Source organism: Dryobates pubescens, chromosome 7 (assembly GCF_014839835.1).
Source record: "Dryobates pubescens isolate bDryPub1 chromosome 7, bDryPub1.pri, whole genome shotgun sequence".
Taxonomy (NCBI): domain Eukaryota; kingdom Metazoa; phylum Chordata; class Aves; order Piciformes; family Picidae; genus Dryobates; species Dryobates pubescens.
Genome location: NC_071618.1, coordinates 363,050 through 382,659, shown reverse-complemented (window position 1 = coordinate 382,659; position 19,610 = coordinate 363,050). Strand labels below are relative to the sequence as shown.

At 38.0% G+C, this 19,610-nt stretch overlaps 1 protein-coding gene across 1 annotated transcript in view; it reads left to right on the top strand.

Moving 5' to 3' along the window:
* VWA3B (von Willebrand factor A domain containing 3B) overlaps positions 1 to 19,610 on the top strand; it is a 158,966-nt gene that overhangs the window by 24,489 nt on the left and 114,867 nt on the right. Inside the window, 7 exon segments of the mRNA XM_054163167.1 lie at positions 4,278 to 4,326; positions 4,329 to 4,392; positions 7,078 to 7,128; positions 9,551 to 9,764; positions 17,556 to 17,676; positions 18,413 to 18,529; positions 19,368 to 19,513. Of these exon segments, the coding sequence (XP_054019142.1) occupies positions 4,278 to 4,326; positions 4,329 to 4,392; positions 7,078 to 7,128; positions 9,551 to 9,764; positions 17,556 to 17,676; positions 18,413 to 18,529; positions 19,368 to 19,513 (762 nt within the window).

The following is a 19,610-nucleotide window of genomic DNA, read 5'->3' as shown; positions in this document are numbered from 1 at the left end:
TACTCAAGGTGTGGCCTAACCAGTGCAGAGTACTGGGGTACAATGACTTCCCTGCTCCTGCTGGCCACACTATTCTTGATGCAGGCCAGGATGCCACTGGCCTTCCTGGCCACCTGGGCACACTGCTGGCTCATGTTTAGGTGGCTGTCAATCAGCACCCCCAAGTCCCTTTCTATTTGGCAGCTCTTCAGCCACTCCAACCCCAGCCTGTAGCTCTGCCTGGGGTTGTTGTGGCCAATGTGCAGCACCTGGCACTTGGATTTGTTGAATGCCATCATGTTGGACTCTGCCCATCTGTCCAGTCGGTCAAGGTCCCTCTGCAGAGCCTTTCTACCCTCTAACTGACCAACATCTGTTCCCAACTTGGTGTCATCTGCAAACTTGCTGATGACTGACTCAACCCCCTCATCCAGATCATCAATGAAGATGTTAAAGAGGCTGGGGCCCAGCACTGATCCCTGGGGGACACCACTGGTGACTGGCTGCCAGCTGGCTGTGGCACCATTCACCACCACTCTCTGGGCTCAGCCTCCAGCCAGTTCCTAACCCAGCACAGAGTGTTGCTGTCCAAGCCACGAGCTGACAGCTTAGCCAGCAGTTTGCTGTGGGGGACAGTGTCAAAGGCCTTGCTGAAGTCCAGGTAGACTACATCCACAGCCTCCCCACATCCACCAGACGGGTCACCTGATCATAGAAGGAGATCGGGTTGGTCATGCAGGACCTGCCTTTCCTGAATCCATGCTGGCTGGACCTGAGCCCTTGGCCATCCTTCAGGTGCACAGTTATTGCTCCCAAGATAATCTGCTCCATAATTTTCCCTGGCACAGAGGTCAGGCTGACAGGCCTGGAGTTTCTAGGTTCCTCCTTCTTATGGACGGGGACCCCATTGGCCAGTTTCCAGTCATCTGGAACCTCTCCAGTGAGCCAGGACTGGAGGAAAATGATGGAGAGCGGCTTGGCCAGCTCATCTGCCAGCTCACTCAGCACCCTAGGATGGATCCCATCTGGTCCCATGGACTTGTGGGTGTCCAAGTGGCGCAGCAGGTCCTGAAATAATTCCTCCTGGATTTCCAGGGCAATACACTGCTCCCTGACCCCATCACCCAGCTCAGGAGGCCACTTGTCCTGATCTCCTTCTGCCTTACTGTTAAAGATTGAGGCAAAGAAGGTATTCAGGACCTCAGCCTTTCCCTCATCTTTAGTTATAGTGTTCCCCTCCAGGTCCAGTAAGGAGTGCAGGTTCTTCTTGCCCTTCTTTTTAGCATTTGTATATTTGTAAAAATGCTTTTTGCTATCTTTCTCAGAAGTGTCCAGTTTAAGTTCTAACTGGGCCTTTGCCTCTCTAATTTTTCTCCTACATAATGTAACAACATCCTTAAACATATCAGGAGAAGCCTTCCCCTCCTTCCAAAGGTGATACAGCCTTTTTTTTCCCCTTAATTCCTCCAGGAGCTTGGTCATCCATGCTGGTCACCTTCCCTGCCAGCTTATTTTTCAGAACATGGGAACTGCCAGTTCCTGTGCCTTCAAGAGCTCCTGTTTGAAGTAGGTCCAACCATCCTGGATCCCTTGGTTCTTGAGGGCTGCTACCCAGGGAACTTTGTGAATAAGTTTCTTAAACAGGCTGAAGTTTGCCCTCCTGCAGTCAAGGTGAAGGTTCTGTTGGTGCTCCTCCCTATCTCCCTGCATATTGAAAACTTCACTATCTCGTGGTCACTGCACCCTAGGCAGCCTCCCATGGTCACATCTCCCACCAGCCCTTCTCTGTTGGAGAACAGCAGGTCAAGCAGAGCCTGTCCCCTGGTAGGCTCACTTAACAGCTGCATCAGGAAGCAGTCCTCCATGCACTCCAGGAAATCTTCTGGACTACCTCCTTTCTGCTGAATTAAGTTCCCAGCAGATACCTGGCAGGTTAAAGTCACCCACAAGGACAAGATCTGATGATCTTGAGACAGCCTCCAATTGCTTATAGAATGTTTCATCTGCTTCCTCATCCTGGTTGGGTGGTCTACAACAGACTCCAACCAGGATGTCAGATTTGTTAGGCCTCCCTCTTATTTTAACCCACAGGCTCTCAATCCCTTCATCCTCCACCTCATGTTCTCTACCAGAGAGCAACTCCTTAATATACAGGGCCATCCCTCCTCCTCTTCTTCTTTGCCTGTCTCTCCTAAAGAGCCTGTAACCCCCCAGTGTAGCACTCCAATCGTGCCTGTTGTCCCACCATGTTTCTGCGATGGCGTCTATATCATAGTCACCCTGGTGGACCAGGACTTCCAGCTCATCTTGCTTATTGCCCATACTGCGTGCATTGGTGTACATGCACTTCAGCTGGGTTCTCAACTTCTCAATTAACCCTAGTTTGTGTCCCACTCTCTGCTCTCCAGAGGGACTGATTTCCTCAGCCACCCCCTTCAGACCTAGTTTAAAGCCCTCTTAATGAGCCCTGCCAACTCTAGTGCTAGGACTCTCTTGAGCCCTAGGACCTCTCTAGATAACTGCACCCTATAAAACTGCACCCTATAAAAGCTTCTTTGTAATTTCTTTCAGCTGAATCTGTCAAATGTCAGTTGACTGCATGAACAGTTTTTCAGTGCCATCAAAGTATGCATAACATTTCAGGGTTACTATATTTGCCAAGAACAGATTCCATTCTGGTGTTACTCTTTGGTACTGTAATAATGTGTTATGTTTGTCTGCCCCTGTTAATAGTGTTTTATATATCCTGTTCATATCCTGTTCAAAGTGTTTTATAAACTGCATTAAATATTAATTTTTCAAATGACGCTGTTTGCAATTCAAGTTACTCTGGAATTTGTAAGGCCTTCTGAATGGTGAAACTCTGCTGAACATTTATTAGCTTGATTTGAGTAACGTAGCAGACAACAGGCATGACAGTGTTGAACTGAAAGAGGGGTACTCTCAGTTCCTTGCCTTTCATCTTCCAAACTGCATAGGGCAGGTAGCCAGATTTCATGGCTCACTGGTCTGGGTAGAGATTCATCTTATCTGTCTCTGGCAAGATACTTTCCTGACATGTTCCCATTAACTTTAGCTTCTAAGTGATCTTAAGATTAATGTAATGTTAGGAGCATCCATGTGGCCTGGCATTAATCAGAGAGTAGACAGAAAGAGAGGAAAATGTAAAATCCCACTTCCACTCCTGAAAAAATGGTTGTACAGTGGTTTGGAATCCAGCTAGCATACAATGATTCAAATACAAATAAAAAATCACTGGAAAATGTTCTTAGTTAAAGAAGTAATGTTACTGTTTTATTTTCTGATTACCTGCCTTAATCCCCTTACAGGAGTCTAGTTTTATTGAACTTGAACCTCATCCATCTTTTTGTCATCCATGTCCTTATCTCAGATACACACTTGGAGAAGCTTGCCACTCAACCATATATACTGAAGACAGTTTTGAGGAGAGTCTGTCTTCTCCATTTCTTTTTTGGAGTCTTTCTGTTTATAGTTACCATCAGGACATTGATATATAAAATAGCTTTAATTATACAAACTGCTAGGTAATTTAAGAGGATGGAAAGTGATGGGACTTCAGACGGTCCATCATCTCTCTGTAATCCTTTTCTACACTTTTCTATGCCTTTTGAAGATTTACTTATAGGTGTACGATATTCTGTTTTATAATTGACTTATGTAGGTGCTGCATTGTGAGATTTGAAAGGTGTTGAAGTGCCTGATTCTGAACAACATGGTTAGGTTTCTAAGCCTTTTTGTGGTTAATTGAGGCTAGTTTCAGTGAGCACTATGCATCTTGTTCACTCTTTGAGGATCATTGTGATGGTGAAAACTGTTTCTGTCTTCAGTACTTTAATTACTTAGAAAATCTGGTACTCCAGATTAAGCATATTAAATATACGTCAATAAATAACTGTTAAATTTATATGCTAGAATTAGATGCTATTAAGTGTGTTGTTTTAGAGCAATGCAATCTGGAATGTTCATGATCTAGATATGCTTGTCTCCCTTCTCACCATAGACACTTCCACTATTAGAATTGTTTGACAGTACTTATTTAGTTAGAATTACTAGTAGTTAGGAATCTCAGTTTGCGACTTCTGCATATAGGGATCATATAATTTCAGAAGGCTTTGTTAACAGGCTGGAAACTGTCTTAGTTCTGAAATTTTGTTGGGCTGCTCAGATCTTTCTTCTACAGTGTTCCTTCTGGCTGTTTTGATCCTGGGACATTCAGTTATTCTGGCTGCAGAAAAGTTTAATGATGAATGAAGTCTTTGTCTTTTACTGTATAATAGATACTACCATTGGCCCATGTTAGCAATGACAAGAAGCAGATCACACTAATCTTCATGCAGTGAATCTGGATGCCTATAAAGAGAAGCTGGAACAAGCCATTAAATCCTATGAAAGGCAAGCCTACTCATCAGAAATTCATATTTGCAGTCTAATTTCATATTTTTCTTATGTAGTGGCTATTTGCTGATGCATGCTTTGTTGTTTAATACTGGTAATTCTGCACAATGACACTTCAATCCAACTGTAGAGGGACAGGCAAGGAGAAAATAGAGAATGTGTTGCTTGTATTATGTTTGTTCAATGACCAAAAATAAATTATTTGACTTTCTGGGAACAAACCTGAAAGCAGTCATACCTGGGGAGGAATATCCCCTAAACATAAAATACTAGCCAGACTTTTAATTTACAATTAAGCTCCTAAATCCAAAGACAGACATTTAAATTAGTGGCTTGCTTTTTGTTGCCAGTTGCCTAGCACCTCACTACGGATTCAAGAATGTAACTGAGAGACTGATCAGATACTGACAATTATTTTTTTAAATTTTGGGAGGGATATGTGTTATGCTTATTTATGGAATGTTGGTAAAAGCACAAGTACATTAGATCTGTAAGATATTTCTTTGTTATAACTTTGTGCAATGTTTTCAATTAATGCAATTGTTTGACTATTAATGACTTTTAATATCATTCAGCAACCTTAGGAAGGCTTTGATTAGAATTTATTTAATAAATATGATGCATTTTCCTGGTTGTATTCTAATATAGTTTGCTGATGTAATCATTTTAAATTGCCAAAAACCCCTGGATGAGAAATGTTTTGATTGGTCTTTGTTTTTTGATGAATTCCACTGAGGCCCGTAAAGGTGTTTTGTTGGTTGTTTTTTTTTGGTTTGTTTGTGGTTTTTTTTTGGTAGCTCTATGATCCTATAATTTCTTTTTAAAGCATGTATTAGCTCTGTTTTTCATTCCCATTTCCTATTTCTGAACATAGCAATCTTTTGTGGTAAAAATCAAGAATGCTCCTTGCTGTGTTTAATATTAATGGAATTCAATGACTAAAAATCTATTTGGTTTGTGTGCACTGTCGATGAGACACTACTGTTATTGTCAGGCTGATGATGAACTCATAGAAATCTGGATGTGTCATTAATTTTAATAGAATGCTATCAAATGCTCAGTTCAAATGCTGTGCTTTTGATGGTGACAGCTGAAGAAACAACGTAATCGCTGTGTCATACCATTGACTATTTTACATTTGTTGACTTCAGTTTTGAGAGAAAGAAATGTGTTTTCTCATTAAACTGTGATGATCTTCTACTGACAGCATTTGCACAGTCAATTTATATTTACCTGTAGAGGTGAATGTATCATTGTATTTACATTAGTAAGACTGAGTTCCCTACTTCTGTGAAAGAGACGTTTAGAAGAGTGATCTGCCTGAAAATCTTTATAATTGCCAATGTTAAAGAGAGTTCACCTTGCTTTTCCTCTAGATGTGAAAAGCAAACCAGTCAAATTTATTTTCCTTTATGCCACAATGCTTTACCAGTAATTGAATTTGCAAAGGTTTCAGTTCAGCTTTGTGAATAGCGATTGGTTGCAAATTTATTTTGACTTCCATAGATGAGACAATGTATCAGGACATGCAGGTTTTCAAGAACAGAATCTACCGTGACAATATCTTCCCCGTAGCACATTGACCTTAGCATCAGATTTAGAGGGAAAAAAGTGGAAAGGGCAGAAACCTTATGCTCTGACAAAGAAAATACCCCATACTGAAAAATACAAAAAGTTGCAAAATGCTTATAATCCTGTATTAGCCCAGGGCTTTAACAAATTAGTTAGTTATGAGTGTGCACATTTAGATGTGTGAAACAGGCAGTGGAGCATACCAAGACTGCAGATTGTAAATGAACTAAGTGATTTACATTCTAAAAATGCTGGGGTTCCGTTTCTAGCAGACAAATGAATCATTGACAAGTAAATACTCCAAATATGATGTTAATGAGCTTTTTTATACATGCACCAGTATATGTTGTGAGACTGTTACAAGTCTAATGTTTACAATCTGGATTTTTCCTAACAATGAATATAACCTTGTATTTCCAAAGGAAACGTGGATATTTTTCTAGAATTGCAACAATTAGGATTATTAGTAGAAGTTTATTTCTATAGTATGAGATGAAGTGATTGAGTGATTCTATGAGTGATGGTTTAATTGTTTGAGATGTTAATAGAGAAAACTGTAAGCTAGATGGCCTAATAAGAACTTATAATTTATGTCTATGCCGGTAGTTTTATTTCATAGTCACATTTTAATGAAATAGAAACTGGAATTGCACATCTGAGGGGTTATTTTAGCAGGAAAAAAACCCAAACCAACACAAACTAGCATTGCTCTCCATGTGTCTTCAGGCTGCTGTTTTCTGAAAGTTTTTAATTGAAGGAACTGCCCTTAGCTTAACTGGCATGTAATCTGTTTTGTTATTTGATTTAGCTTGCTAGCATTGAAGAGAGCACATAGAACACCTGGTTGGGAAGCAGCAGTAATTGCCATTAAGCCTTCTAAGATCCTGAAATTATTGTGCTGTTACATGATGGAAAATGCTGTTTACCCATCTGTTCTTGCAGTCGATAATTCTGTAGCTGAATGATAAGGATACAATTTGATGATACAGTGCTCTTGGAATACAAATCATTGCAGATATCTTAAGAAACAGGGGTTTTATGATAGTTATGAGATGATCAAATGCACAAGGAACTGTATTCCCTCAAAAACTGCTTTGCTTTCTTTAATAGGTGCCTAAACCTAATTATTTGGAAAGCACTATCTCAGGAGGAAAGAAACAAGTAAGCTATCACCTTTTGGTTTTCTAACTTATCTCTGAAAGCCTGGCCATAGATATTTGATACTTTTTTATCACTACATATATAACCAGCTGGTTTTATTTTCAAATATTTCATAACTGTACCCCACTTTCAAAATTGTATCTGTGATACGGAGTAATATTAAATTCTGGACCTTGTTCTTGCAGTGCTGATTAATTTTTAAGGAAAGGGCTTGAATTCTGGTCTCTTCTTAATCACTGCCAAGTGGCAGGGCCTTGGGAGAGCAATGTGTACTTGCTTTTGGCAGCAAGGTAAATCTCCCCTCTGGAAAAGAGCACTTCAGTGGCTGGTTTGTAAAGATATAATAAGTACCTTTATAGCATGTGCTAGAACTTATATCACACTGGGAGTTACTACTTCAACTACCTTATTTCTGTATATTGATTTAGAAGACTAGTGACTGTATAAACAGGACTGACATCAGTGAGGTTAGCATCTTTTTACTTCAGAAAATAACATGAAGACCAGTTAATCAAAATTGAATGGGTGTGAAGTATTCCAAGGCAGAAAAATGGGAATGAAAACTGGAATGCTTTTAAGATGACTTAAGGTAATGGGCAAAAATTACACAGTTCTATCATCAATAAGGAGAACTGAAACCCCATTCTATTACAGAGAGGAAGTGAAGGCTGTTAAAAGAACAGCGTATAATTTTTAAAAAGGAAATAGCTGATAAATATTGAGTTGTATAGAAAATTGATAGGGTGGAATCTAAAGTATTTTAGTGTTGGTAGCCTGTATATATATAGGCAGGAATCCCAGGCAACCAGTACCAGAACAAGAGGGCACAGTCTCAGGCTGCGTCAGGGGAGGTTTAGGCTGGAGGTTAGGAGGAAGTTCTACACAGAGAGAGTGATTGCCCACTGGAATGGGCTGCCTGAGGAGGTGGTGGGGTCGCTGTCATTGGGGGTGTTCAGGGCAAGGCTTGACAGGATGCTTGGTTCCATGGTTTAGTTGGTTGGGTGGTGTTGGATGGTAGGTTGGACATGATGATCTCGAAGGTCTCTTCCAACCTTGTTTATTCTATTCTATTCTATTCTATTCTATTCTATTCTATTCTATTCTATTCTATTCTATTCTATTCTATTCTATTCTATTCTATTCTATTCTATTCTATTCTATTCTATTCTATTCTACAGTCTGTTGCTAGAGGGTGATTATTAAAATTGTTGGCATTGGTGCATAGAAATGGAAAGATTTGATCTATTTCTCTTTTGAATTTACAGTCTGAACAGACTTCCAAAATTAGTAATATGGAAGAGTAAACAAAGGCTACTAATTAGGTCACAGCAGTCTTGAAATAAATGGTTGAGGGACTTTCTGGTTTGCTAGTGTGTATTAAAATGTTATCTCAAATAATCTGGAAATTCAAATCTAGTGGAGAAGTGATAATACTGTGCTTGTGTTCAAAATGGCTGAGAGATCCAACTCGGGAGATAAGTTAGCTTGGCACTGATTATAAATTAAAAATGGATTCAGGTAATAGAGAACAAGATCTAGATAAACAACTATATTGGCCAGTTAAATTGGCCAATTTCAATACAAAAAAGGTCCTAGAGAAGCTGAGAGATAAGCAATAACAAAGAATAGGACAACATGGTAAGCATCACTGTGGTCATGTGTGTTTGTAAAACACTTAAATACTCTCCACAGATCTAGTTTTTATGTTTTTCAAATGTTGGCAAAGGTACGTTTTCAGCAGTAGAAAGAAGTATGCTACTTCTGATTGGAGATATAAAGGATTCTACCTGTTCTAGATTTTAGAGTTTTCAGTTTGCTTGCTTTCATCAACAAGGTGACCTTTCAATTTATAAGTGCCTTCAGTGTGTAGATTCAAACCAGCTCTTTAGTGGACATTGATGTAATCTGAAACATGGATGGAGGCAAATGTGTGATCACTGCATAAAACTGAGTATTACAGGAGTGACAGGAATAAACAGCAAGAAGCTGTCTCTATTTTGTGTGATCAGTCAAGATTGATGTGGCAAGTCAGGACTTTGTATATTACTGTCTGGTGCCATTTTATAATTTCTAGGTGCTTGCCCTTCATCCCAGAAGGGCCAGGGATTTCCATGATTTCTCAGTTATATCTGCTAGTTCTTTATTGATGCCTTACATGCCCCAGGACAGCTACAATGACACTAGTAACCTATGCTCAGCCGCTTCAGTGGCTCTATACCTACACAGCTCTGTAGGTGCCCTTCTCTGAGATACAGTTAAGCGAGATGTCATTATTTGACTAAACAGGACATCAGCTGGATGAAACAAAAACATCTGGCATATAGAAGATTGGATAATTCTATTTGTAAAGTGCCAACAAAGTTAAGATTTCTCCTACTTGTTCCTACTACTTTAAAAATATTAATTGATTTTTTTCTTTAAGATTTAAAGAGCCAGTCCAATATATGCAGCATAAAGAAACCTTACTGGAAGCTTTAGAGAATTCAGGATGGCAAATTTTCTGTGAAGATGTCACATTGTTAGATGATGAGATATTGGCAGCATTAACATATATGCAACAAGCCTCTGATCTTCAGGAAGCAGTCAAAAAGGAAAATGAGAACAACTCAAAATCACACATATGCAGCCATAAAAAGGTAATAGATTCAAAGGCTTTTTTTTTTTACCCCTAGATATTCCTCTTCAGTATGTGATTCTGGAATAATTTTGTTCTATTATTATAGATGATAAAATATACATATAGCATGATGCTATACAAATGGATAGAGGAAAGGAGGTCCTTAAAAAGAAAGCAAGTTTTCAATGATCTTTTCTAAGTACTGTGGAAGCAGAAGTTGTAAAACTGAGAGAGCCACAGAGATTAAGCCTCTTAGAAACAAATCTGAGCAAAATATCTTTGTCTCCTCTTCAACAAAAGCAGAAATACATGTGAAAGAAGAGAAAGAAGAGGAAATGATAAACTTTGTGTCTGGGTACATATCTGATAAACAGGAATAGAAGATCTTGTGATATTGGAGTAATTCACCATAATCTTTCTTGTAAAAGAAAAGATGGAAAGAAGAGGAGGAATCAGGTTCATATTCAGACACTAAAATGTAGCTGTCTATAAAATGTAGGCATATACGTGACTAATCTCAAATTGTTGTGAACAGTCAGTGGTGTCTGGAGCTGTCTGTGTCCCCTACACGAACCTTTGATTTTGCTTGGAATGCTGTTGAGAGGTTAATGAAATGCGTATGGAAATACATGAAGTAGTATGTAAGGCTAGTAAGTTATTTTAGGCTGCCCTATTGGAAGAGAGTACACAGTTTTTCATAGTAGCTTTTTCTGTGGTGATAGATATGGTCAAAAGACATATCTCCAGCTACTGTGTTGTATTATTCCATTACTGTTTTCACTTTTTCAGAACATTCTTGAAGATGAATGGATTTTACCTTAATGGTTTTACCTTCAAGATAGGAGTATGAATTCTCAGGGAAATGAAGGACAGACTTTTAAGTTTCTAAAAGCCATTTAATGTTCCCCAATGGAAGGATTTGTGTAAACACTATTGATGCTTTGAAATTCAAAGTACTTGCCTCTGAAAAAATCCAAACCATTTCTCTTATTTGGTGTCCTGGAGGGACAACCCCAAACATGCCCTAAACCAGACAATGGGCTAGGCACCTGTAAGTCTGCAAAACCTGGACATTGCTCAGCCTTGCCAGGACATGTCCTGGGTCCCAGGAAAACCAAGTGTGCATGTTGCACATGATGCTTGTGTGCCTGACCTTGTGACATATCTATGGACTGTGTGTGAATTGCGCCATGCTTGGACAAACTTGATTCTATAGGTTAAGGTATCGTGTTCCTATCTTATTTTCCTCTTTTGCCATTGGCCATTAATTGTCTTTAGACATTATTAATGCAAACTGAGATGATAAGCAAGTTGCCTTGTTTACCTGGAAAGCAACAAGAGTAAAACAGCTGCTGAAATCACAGCTGAAAAGTCTTTCCTAGCAGGCAAGCAAAGCCACATCAGCTGCCTTGCCTGAAACACACCAAGGGATGCATCCCCAGAGAGAAGCAGAGCTGCAAACCCTGTGAAGCGTTTTCCCTGGTCACAAATACCGTCCTTGCAACGCACACGGGGACATGCCTAGATAGCAAAGCTGCAAAACCCCAGAAGGCATTTCTGGCACAGAGCTCCACATGGATGACTGCCATCTTTGCTTTGTTTACCCGCACAAATTCAAACATGAGCCATTCTTCTGGGATTATAATTACAGTGTCTAGAAAGATACTGGACTAAAGTAGCAAGCCATGAGTAAACACAGCAAATTTAATTTTGTAAGTCTCTGTTAAAGGTTCTGTTGCCAAAACACTTCCTTAATCAGACTGTAGAGGTCCCCTTGTGAGCAAAGCTGGCGTTTGTGCTGTGTACCTCTTCCAATTTGAATCGTCGTTTGTATATTTCAGATTTTCCTAAATTGTTTAAATTGTTATACATTTCCATTTGTGCAACATATTTAAAAGTTCAACCACGGCCGAATACTTTGAATCTGTAAATAAATTTGTAAATATATTTGGTGGGATTTGGGGTTAATAAACTAATAATTATTATTAATTTGCACCACCTACCAGTAAATATTAATAATTCAATAACACTTGGTTGTAATTTTTCTCATGCAAAATCTTCATCAAACAGTGCTTCACTGGGAGTGCTTTTGCTTCTGCAGAACTGCTGTCTAGGTAGAGCAGTACTATGATAATATTAAAGTACATTCTCTAGGAGATTAATGAGAAAGAAAAACTTTGCTCGGAACACTAATAAAATCAAATAGAGAATAAATCATAAAGCTCATATATTAGTATATTCCTTTTCTTGTTCATTGTTTTGTATAGAGTGAAGGACACTACGCTTTGACTGATCTTGAAGGTATAGTTGGCCTAGTTGCAGTGAATGCTAATGAAAGTACTATGATTGGTATTATGTAAGAAGTATAAACAAATAACTATAATAGTTCTTTTTTCCCTGATGTATGCCTGTATATGTATTAAAAAATGATTATATATATACACATGCATACATCAATTTGATGAGGCAACCTAAGTGAAACTCAAATGAACACAGTACAAACCTATGTTGTGACTTCTCAGGATTCAGTGGGAATGTACAATTGGAATTTATAACTGTAAATTATGCCAGGTAGCTGTATTCTCTACTTGCCAGAGTGTACCAAAAATACTTTGTTTTATCTGGCATTCTTTGACATACCTCTCTTTTCACTGAGATCAACAATAGTTTTCAAGATGATTTTAATTCATTTTACATTAGCGTGAAAATATTACATTGCTAATACAGCTATTTTGATTATTGATTTTCCTCTGCCATATACCGGCTCAGTACAAGAGCAGCAGATACGTTCATGTTTCATTTGTTGACTGTAATTTCACTGTTGTCTTGAAATGATCAATGTGTGCTCCTAGCCATGATGTGATTAACATTGTGCAGTGGCTTATCCTGAGTCAACATGCTTTAAGAGCCCAATGAGAGCATTATCTTCAGTAACTGCTAATCTGCAAGTGAAAGGCTTTAAGAGTGAGAGAGGCAGACATGCAGATGCAATTAGAGTTCTCTTTATGTGGCAGAAAAAACAGTGGGGAAAAAAAACAAAACCAAAAAACCCAACCCAGAAAAAAAACTAGGGAGGTTTTTAAAAATTATCTCAGAAATTTTGTCATGTGATGTCTGTCTACAAAATGCATATAAACCCTGTCAGCTGTCATACTTTACAAGGAAGTAGCTGATACAGCACTGAATGAAAAGTGTCATTATGGATGGTAGAAAAATCACTATTGACCTGGAGGTCTGCTCAACAAAGCAGACTTCTGCATTTCTTGCTAATTTTGTTTCACTTAAGTCCAAATAACCCTCCTTAGGTTTTATGTATTAAGAGTTTCTAATTACCTGCAAAACTTAAAAGAATCAGTAAACTGAAGGGATTTGTGATTTTTTCACAGCTGTGGATACAGGAATGAAGGGTTTAATCTTGGAGAGCCGAGCTCCAAGCACTGCTGAACTGGTAAGAGGAGACAGTGTTGGCCTTGATGGCTTGTGAACTATGGGAACACTGTGCAGCAGTGTAGTTGGAGGAGGGCAGATACCTGATTACGAATGCTTATTACGACCTGAGAGTGTAAGACTTCACATACAGCAGATATAACAGAGTCCCTGGTTCCAATCGTAAACTGCTCCTGTGTTGTATTAGCTTTTATAAAGAAGGATTTTGCATAATAAAGTGGACACCTGGCCTGCATCAGGCTGAGTCCCATCTCTTAATTGCAGCAGTAAACCTTTTTGGATGTCACAGTATCACACAGTATCACCAAGGTTGGAAGAGACCTCAAAGATCATCGAGTCCAACCTGTCACCACAGACCACACGACTAGACCATGGCACCAAGTGCCACGTCCAGCCCTCTCTTGAACACCTCCAGGGACGGTGACTCCACTGCCACCCTGGGCAGCCCATTCCAATGACGAATGACTCTCTCTGTGAAGAACTTTCTCCTCACCTCGAGCCCAAACTTCCCCTGGCGCAGCTTGAGACTGTGTCCCCTTGTAATGGTGCTGGTTGCTAGAGAGAAGAGACCAACCCCTTCCTGGCTACAACCACCTTTCAGGTAGTTGTAGAGAGCTTGCTAAAAGGGCTTGTTTGAGCTTGCTAAAAGGGCTTGTTTAAGCATACAACTGAGTTAGTGGTCTGGTTATCCTCCCTCTGTGCTTTGCTGGGAGTTGTGCTCAGCCTGCAAAGTTTGCATGTACCTGGGAAAGGTAGAATATGGCAGTGCCGTATTGGAGGAAGACTTCCATCTGCATCTCAATGCTGTGAAATTACTGAAAACCTTTAGTGACCAGAAGTAAATGTTTTGGAAAATGAGCAAACACTTTCAGTTATCAGGCAAAATATGAAACACTGAACATTGATGATTATTTAATTGGAGGGCTGTTTGTAGACTGTATTTTACTCTGTTTACTCAGTTCCTTTTGCTGTACAGATTAAAGCAAGTAGTGACAAAAATGTACCTCTTCAGGCTGGCACTCAGCTTTCATCTCTAGATAGTAAAAGTTAGGAATATGTGGGTTTTTTAAAAATTAACCGCTTTTACTTAAAATGTTGTCTCTATTTTCTATTTTGAACTTGTTATAAGAGTCAGCTCTAACTTCTTATGATTTTTCCCCCCACTGTTTGAAACATGATGTTTCTTAGTAAAAGGAATTGTTCTGGGTCACCTACTTGGATTCTCATTAGACAACCTCAGGACTACAGGTGTCATGTTGTTTTTATTCTTCAAGTGTCCTAGCTTTCAGGACAGTTTGGTGCATTCTGCTAATGGCTGTAACATTTTCATTTAAAGTATTTATTCCCCCAGTTTCATAATCTAGTCATTTGCTCTTACACTAAATATTTCTGTTGCTGCATAATGAGTTCATATTCCGCAGAGAAATAATGCTGCAGGACTAACTGCTGAGGACTAACTCTCATTAATAATATACTTTTAAAAGTACTGTGCTTCTCTTAGAATGAGCTTGAACATGCAAAGCTTATGCTTCTTTATGACCCTGCTTAATGGTCACCATGTGATTAAAACTATTTAGTTAATAAGCCTAATGTGTTTTGTAAAGCATGTTTACTTGGGTGGAAGGGGACCTCTAGTGGCTACTGTGGCTGTTCTTTCTGAAAAATTTATTTCATACACAATTGATTTAATTATTCCTAATGAAATATTTATAGTTGAGACTTGATTCTTTACAAGAATGGAGATTCTGGATCTCTCATCAGTTTCTTGTTTCCTGATGTCCTATTTTTTACACTGCTGTTTAAAGATCACTATTTGCTACCTGTTGATAATTTTGTTTTCCGCATTCTTGTTTCCTAAACTGCTTGGCATCTCCTGTGCTTGCTCTGTGTCTCTTTAGGGAGAAGGGAAAGCAAGCATCCCTTACAGCACAATAAAAATGTTATAACTGCCTAGATATATTTGGTCAACATTTCCATTGTCATCAGGAAAGCTGGACAACGTGTAGCTACATAAAGTTAGGCTCTTTCATAAGAGACTCTGATTGGGGCAGAACGGTCTTCGCCATTGACAGCCTAGGAAAAGCAGTGATTGCTTGGCTCTGGAAGTGTCAGGATTGTGGCAATGACAAAGTTAGAGCCAAGATACATGGAGATCTGTGGATAGTCTTCCTATTCATTCTCATTTATACTAGAAAAATGCAAAACCTAAACTTTTTGAAAGGGAATTAAAAAATGCAGCAGGCATTGGCAGAGGTAAACAGTCTCCTTCACCTCATGTGGTTTAATGTATTACCTTCAACAGAAGCAGAGCTGAAGAGTGAAAATCCCTAAGAATCAGAGGAGGCTCTTCTGTGATAAAAATAATAGTGGAGCAAAATATCCCAAAAGCGGGCAGCTCAGTGTCTTGGTCAATTTCACTGAACACCCAAAGGCTGTGTGAGAGGAAGGCTAGATGGATTTGAATTTAGATGGTATTTCTGAGCCACATGAATTCTGCAGAACTTGGCATCCTCATTGTGGGTGCCTGCACAGTCTTTAGGATTTAGATTAATGTGGAGTGCTGGAAGTTGCCCAAGTTATTAGTCAAGTGTTACAAATCAGTTGATAATAAATATTCAGTAGCAGCTGTCCTTCTGGAGCCTGAGCAATTAAGTAAATGGTTTACTCAAATACCTTTTTGTGTCTGTGTAGCTGTAAGCCTCCACCCACATCAGCCCTTTTTAGGCTATACTTCAAGTAGTCATTTAAGCTCTGTGAAGAGTCCCTGGTTTAGATGGAATTTGAAAAACAACCACTGATATAATTATATTCTATAGGAGTAAAGAATAAACTAGAAAAACACTTCATATCCTATTTAAAGTATCCTTTTGCCATTCTCTGTGTGCATTTGTTTGGTTTTAGGACTTTTTTTTTTCTTAGGGTTGTTTGTGATTTACAATTTATATTTAGAAACATTATTGTGAGCACTATGGAGAAAATGATGAACTTTTTCAAGAATTAACTTGACATTGTAATAAATAAGAATTCTAGTGTTATACTTGAGGATTATTAAAATGCATTTATAAAACTACTGGGATTACAGACTTTTCAGAATTAGAAAGAATATGTTTTTATATTGTCATTTTTCTTGGTTTCTCAGGAAAGCAAAATGTAAAGTTTTATTTCACATTCTGACATACCCACATAATATTCTGATCCTCTCAAAACTTTTTGTAAAAAAGCTAAAGTGTTAATGTGAGATATAGAAGGTTTTAAAGTAAAAGATCATGGTGAGTCTAAAGACAACTTGTGTTTTGTGAGTCTGACTATTTTTCACATACTGTTTCCCTTAGTCCCCTGCCTCAGTTGTTATATGAGATCCATCATACTTTTTGCATTCTTCATTCAGTTACTACTAATTGCAGTCACTGACTTCAATTAGGAGTTGAGTTGGTCCACAGATAACCAGGCCCACAGGTATTTCTATTCCCACCATCTGGTGCATGGTCCCCTAGACTTATTTATGAGCAATTCAATAGTAAGCTCCAGTGTTCTGTGTGGCTCTGGTAAATCGCAGGAGCTGTAGTCTGAGGAGCTGCCCTGCAAAGAGAGTTAGTGTATGAAGAACTCAAATTAGCAGGGCAGAATGCATAGAATGCATAGAATGCATAGAATAAACCAGGTTGGAAGAGACCTTCAAGATCATCGCGTCCAACCCATCAACCAATCCAAAATGGCTGATGAGCTGTGGCAGCTCTGGAAATGTTTGTATAATATTTTACTAAAGTAGAACGTTTTAAAACTTCTAAAAATGTTAATGTTCAATTTATAGTTTTAAAAAAAACATGATTTTGAAAACATTTTTTTGATTCTATGTTTGCTTTTTTTTTCAATTGCTCATTCCATACAGTGAGGTACTTCTAATGAAAATAAGATTATTGTGAAGACTTACTTATCTGGACAAAATGGATGTGTATGGCATGTTCACTTATTCTGCAAAACCAGATAATTTTTCTTTACTTCATCCTTTAATATGAATTATACAATGTTGTATTTTTTTTATCTGTTTAAATGGCAACCAGAGCTATTATTCATCAAGATAAATTTCAGTCTGAATGCTTGAAAATATAGGTATTGTTGTGACCATGTAAAGCAGGACTTTAAAGTGAAAACTCTCAGATGATTGTATTCATGAGTTCTTCCTGTACCATCACCTCCTGTGTTCATAACTGTTGTGAATATTTCAAATAATTCTGGTTTACTGTGAATTATCTGCAGGGGTCATAACATTACATTGTCTAAATTTTTAATTAGTTCCAAAAGATAGATTGAGGCTGACTAGCTTAGCTGTTGTGAAAAAAAAAAAAAGGGTATCAAATTACAGACACTTGAAGAAGGAACTGTGAAATCAAAGTCTAAGAACAGCCAAAAAGGTCAAGTATTTATGACTTACAAAAGCCAAAAGGTGATTGCAAGATCAGATGTCACAGGATTTTATTATCCAGGTATGTATTTTTTCCCCCATTTTGAATATTTTTTTAGTGTTTTGTAATACTGATAAAACATTAGCTTTGTTCATAATTAGCTACTTCTGCCTTAGTCAGATTTAATGTAATGTGCATATACATGACAAATTAATGTATAGCTTGTGTGTGCACTCTTCATACATAAAAGTATCATGTAGGAAGAGTATATAAGAAAATCCATTTAAGTAACTGAGTATTTGGAGGGTATCCACCCCTGTCCCTCCTTTGAATGTTTCTGAGCATTTGACTAAAGTGGAGCTTTTGCATGTGCTCAAAGAATTCTCTAAATGCTGCTGCTTTTTTGTTGAATTTTAAGACAGGTAAAATTTGTTCTGTTATTTCATTAAACATACCGTGTGCTTATTTTTGTGTTACCTTTTCTTTGTTTTCTTAAATTACGTATTTTTAACTGTGGTTATGTCAGCTATTGTCCACCTAATCAGTTTACAGATTTCAGGCTTGGGCTTGAAAATTAGTCTTTATTTTATTTTTATCCATCATTAAAAATGGTTGCTAAAACTAATTTTTTTTTAGTTTTGGTAGAAATTTCTCTAATGCCCTAACACAGATTACCATAGCTAAATGAAAATTAAGAATGTGTAGCATACACATTTTTGACCTCAGTGATATGTGACAGTTTATAGGATAAAAAAAAATAAATCTACAAGGGGTAAAAGAAAAATAATTTGCATATTTTATTGCATTGTTTTTATAGGAACTGTGATCAAGAATATCAATTCTACCTATGTACTTGTTGCCTTCAGCAATGGGGAGACCTGGACTGTACCTGTGAAGTTCACTATACCTGTGCGAGATGCTATGCCATGCCCGTATCTGCAGATGAAAAACTGTGGGTTTTTTATGACAGCAAATAGGCATTTTAAATTTTGTTCACTTAGTCACACATAGAATAGAGGATAGATTTTTTTAAAGAATCTTTTAAATACATCTATTTATTTTAAAGAAAGTTTTTTATTGATAGCAGTATCATGCTATTTTTGACATTCTGTTTTCAATTTGTTTGGAACTTGGCTTTTATTAGTATTATTATTATTTTTAAAATCCTATTACTTTATTGATCAGATATTTATATTATTTTCTTTATAAAACATGAATATTTGCCCACCTATAGAAGAAATGATAAAAAATGGAAACAGATGTTTTGAATACAAGAAGCATTTTTGTATCTTCTTTGTTACAATTAAAACTAGAGACATGACTTTTTTCTGCTTGCAATGAAGGCAACTCCTGACTTGGTTGTTCCTGGTGTTCTGTAAAAAGAAAGATCTATAGAATTTGACTAGAAAATTGTGACTTCTGTGTTCATTTTTATAATAATTTTGTATGAGTCTGAAATTCCCAAGATTGATCTAAAAGCTTATTAAAAACATACAAATTTGCACAAAGTCCAAAGGCAGGAAGGGTTGTGAGAGTTTCCTCATTCAGTTTGACTTGCTAGTTGAGCCCTGGTATATTTAGTGGGGCTTTATGTTCTCTCTCCAGTTCAGTGGAAATGGTGAGTGATTGGTCCATGCACGGAGCAAGTTCTTTACTTTTAAAGATCCATATTAAAGCATGGGAAGTTGTTAAAATGATGATTCATGTGAAAATATCCTAGTATTTACCTTTCATGTCTTGTAAAACTCACAAGTTACACAGTTCTTGCAAACTGTTGCAGGTTGGAGACTATGTATTTGCCAGAACTGGAACAGTAACAGGAAATGAATGTTATGTGCCTGCCATTGTTATAGCAACACCAAACAGAGAGGAAAAGGATGACAAACTCTACACAGTTCTCATGTTCAACGGCAGACAAGTAAGTAAACCTAGGAGGTGATACCAGTTTGGCAGTGGTGTTACCATTGTTCTACTTTTGATGAGGCAGATACAATTTTCCAGGATAATGAGCTCCC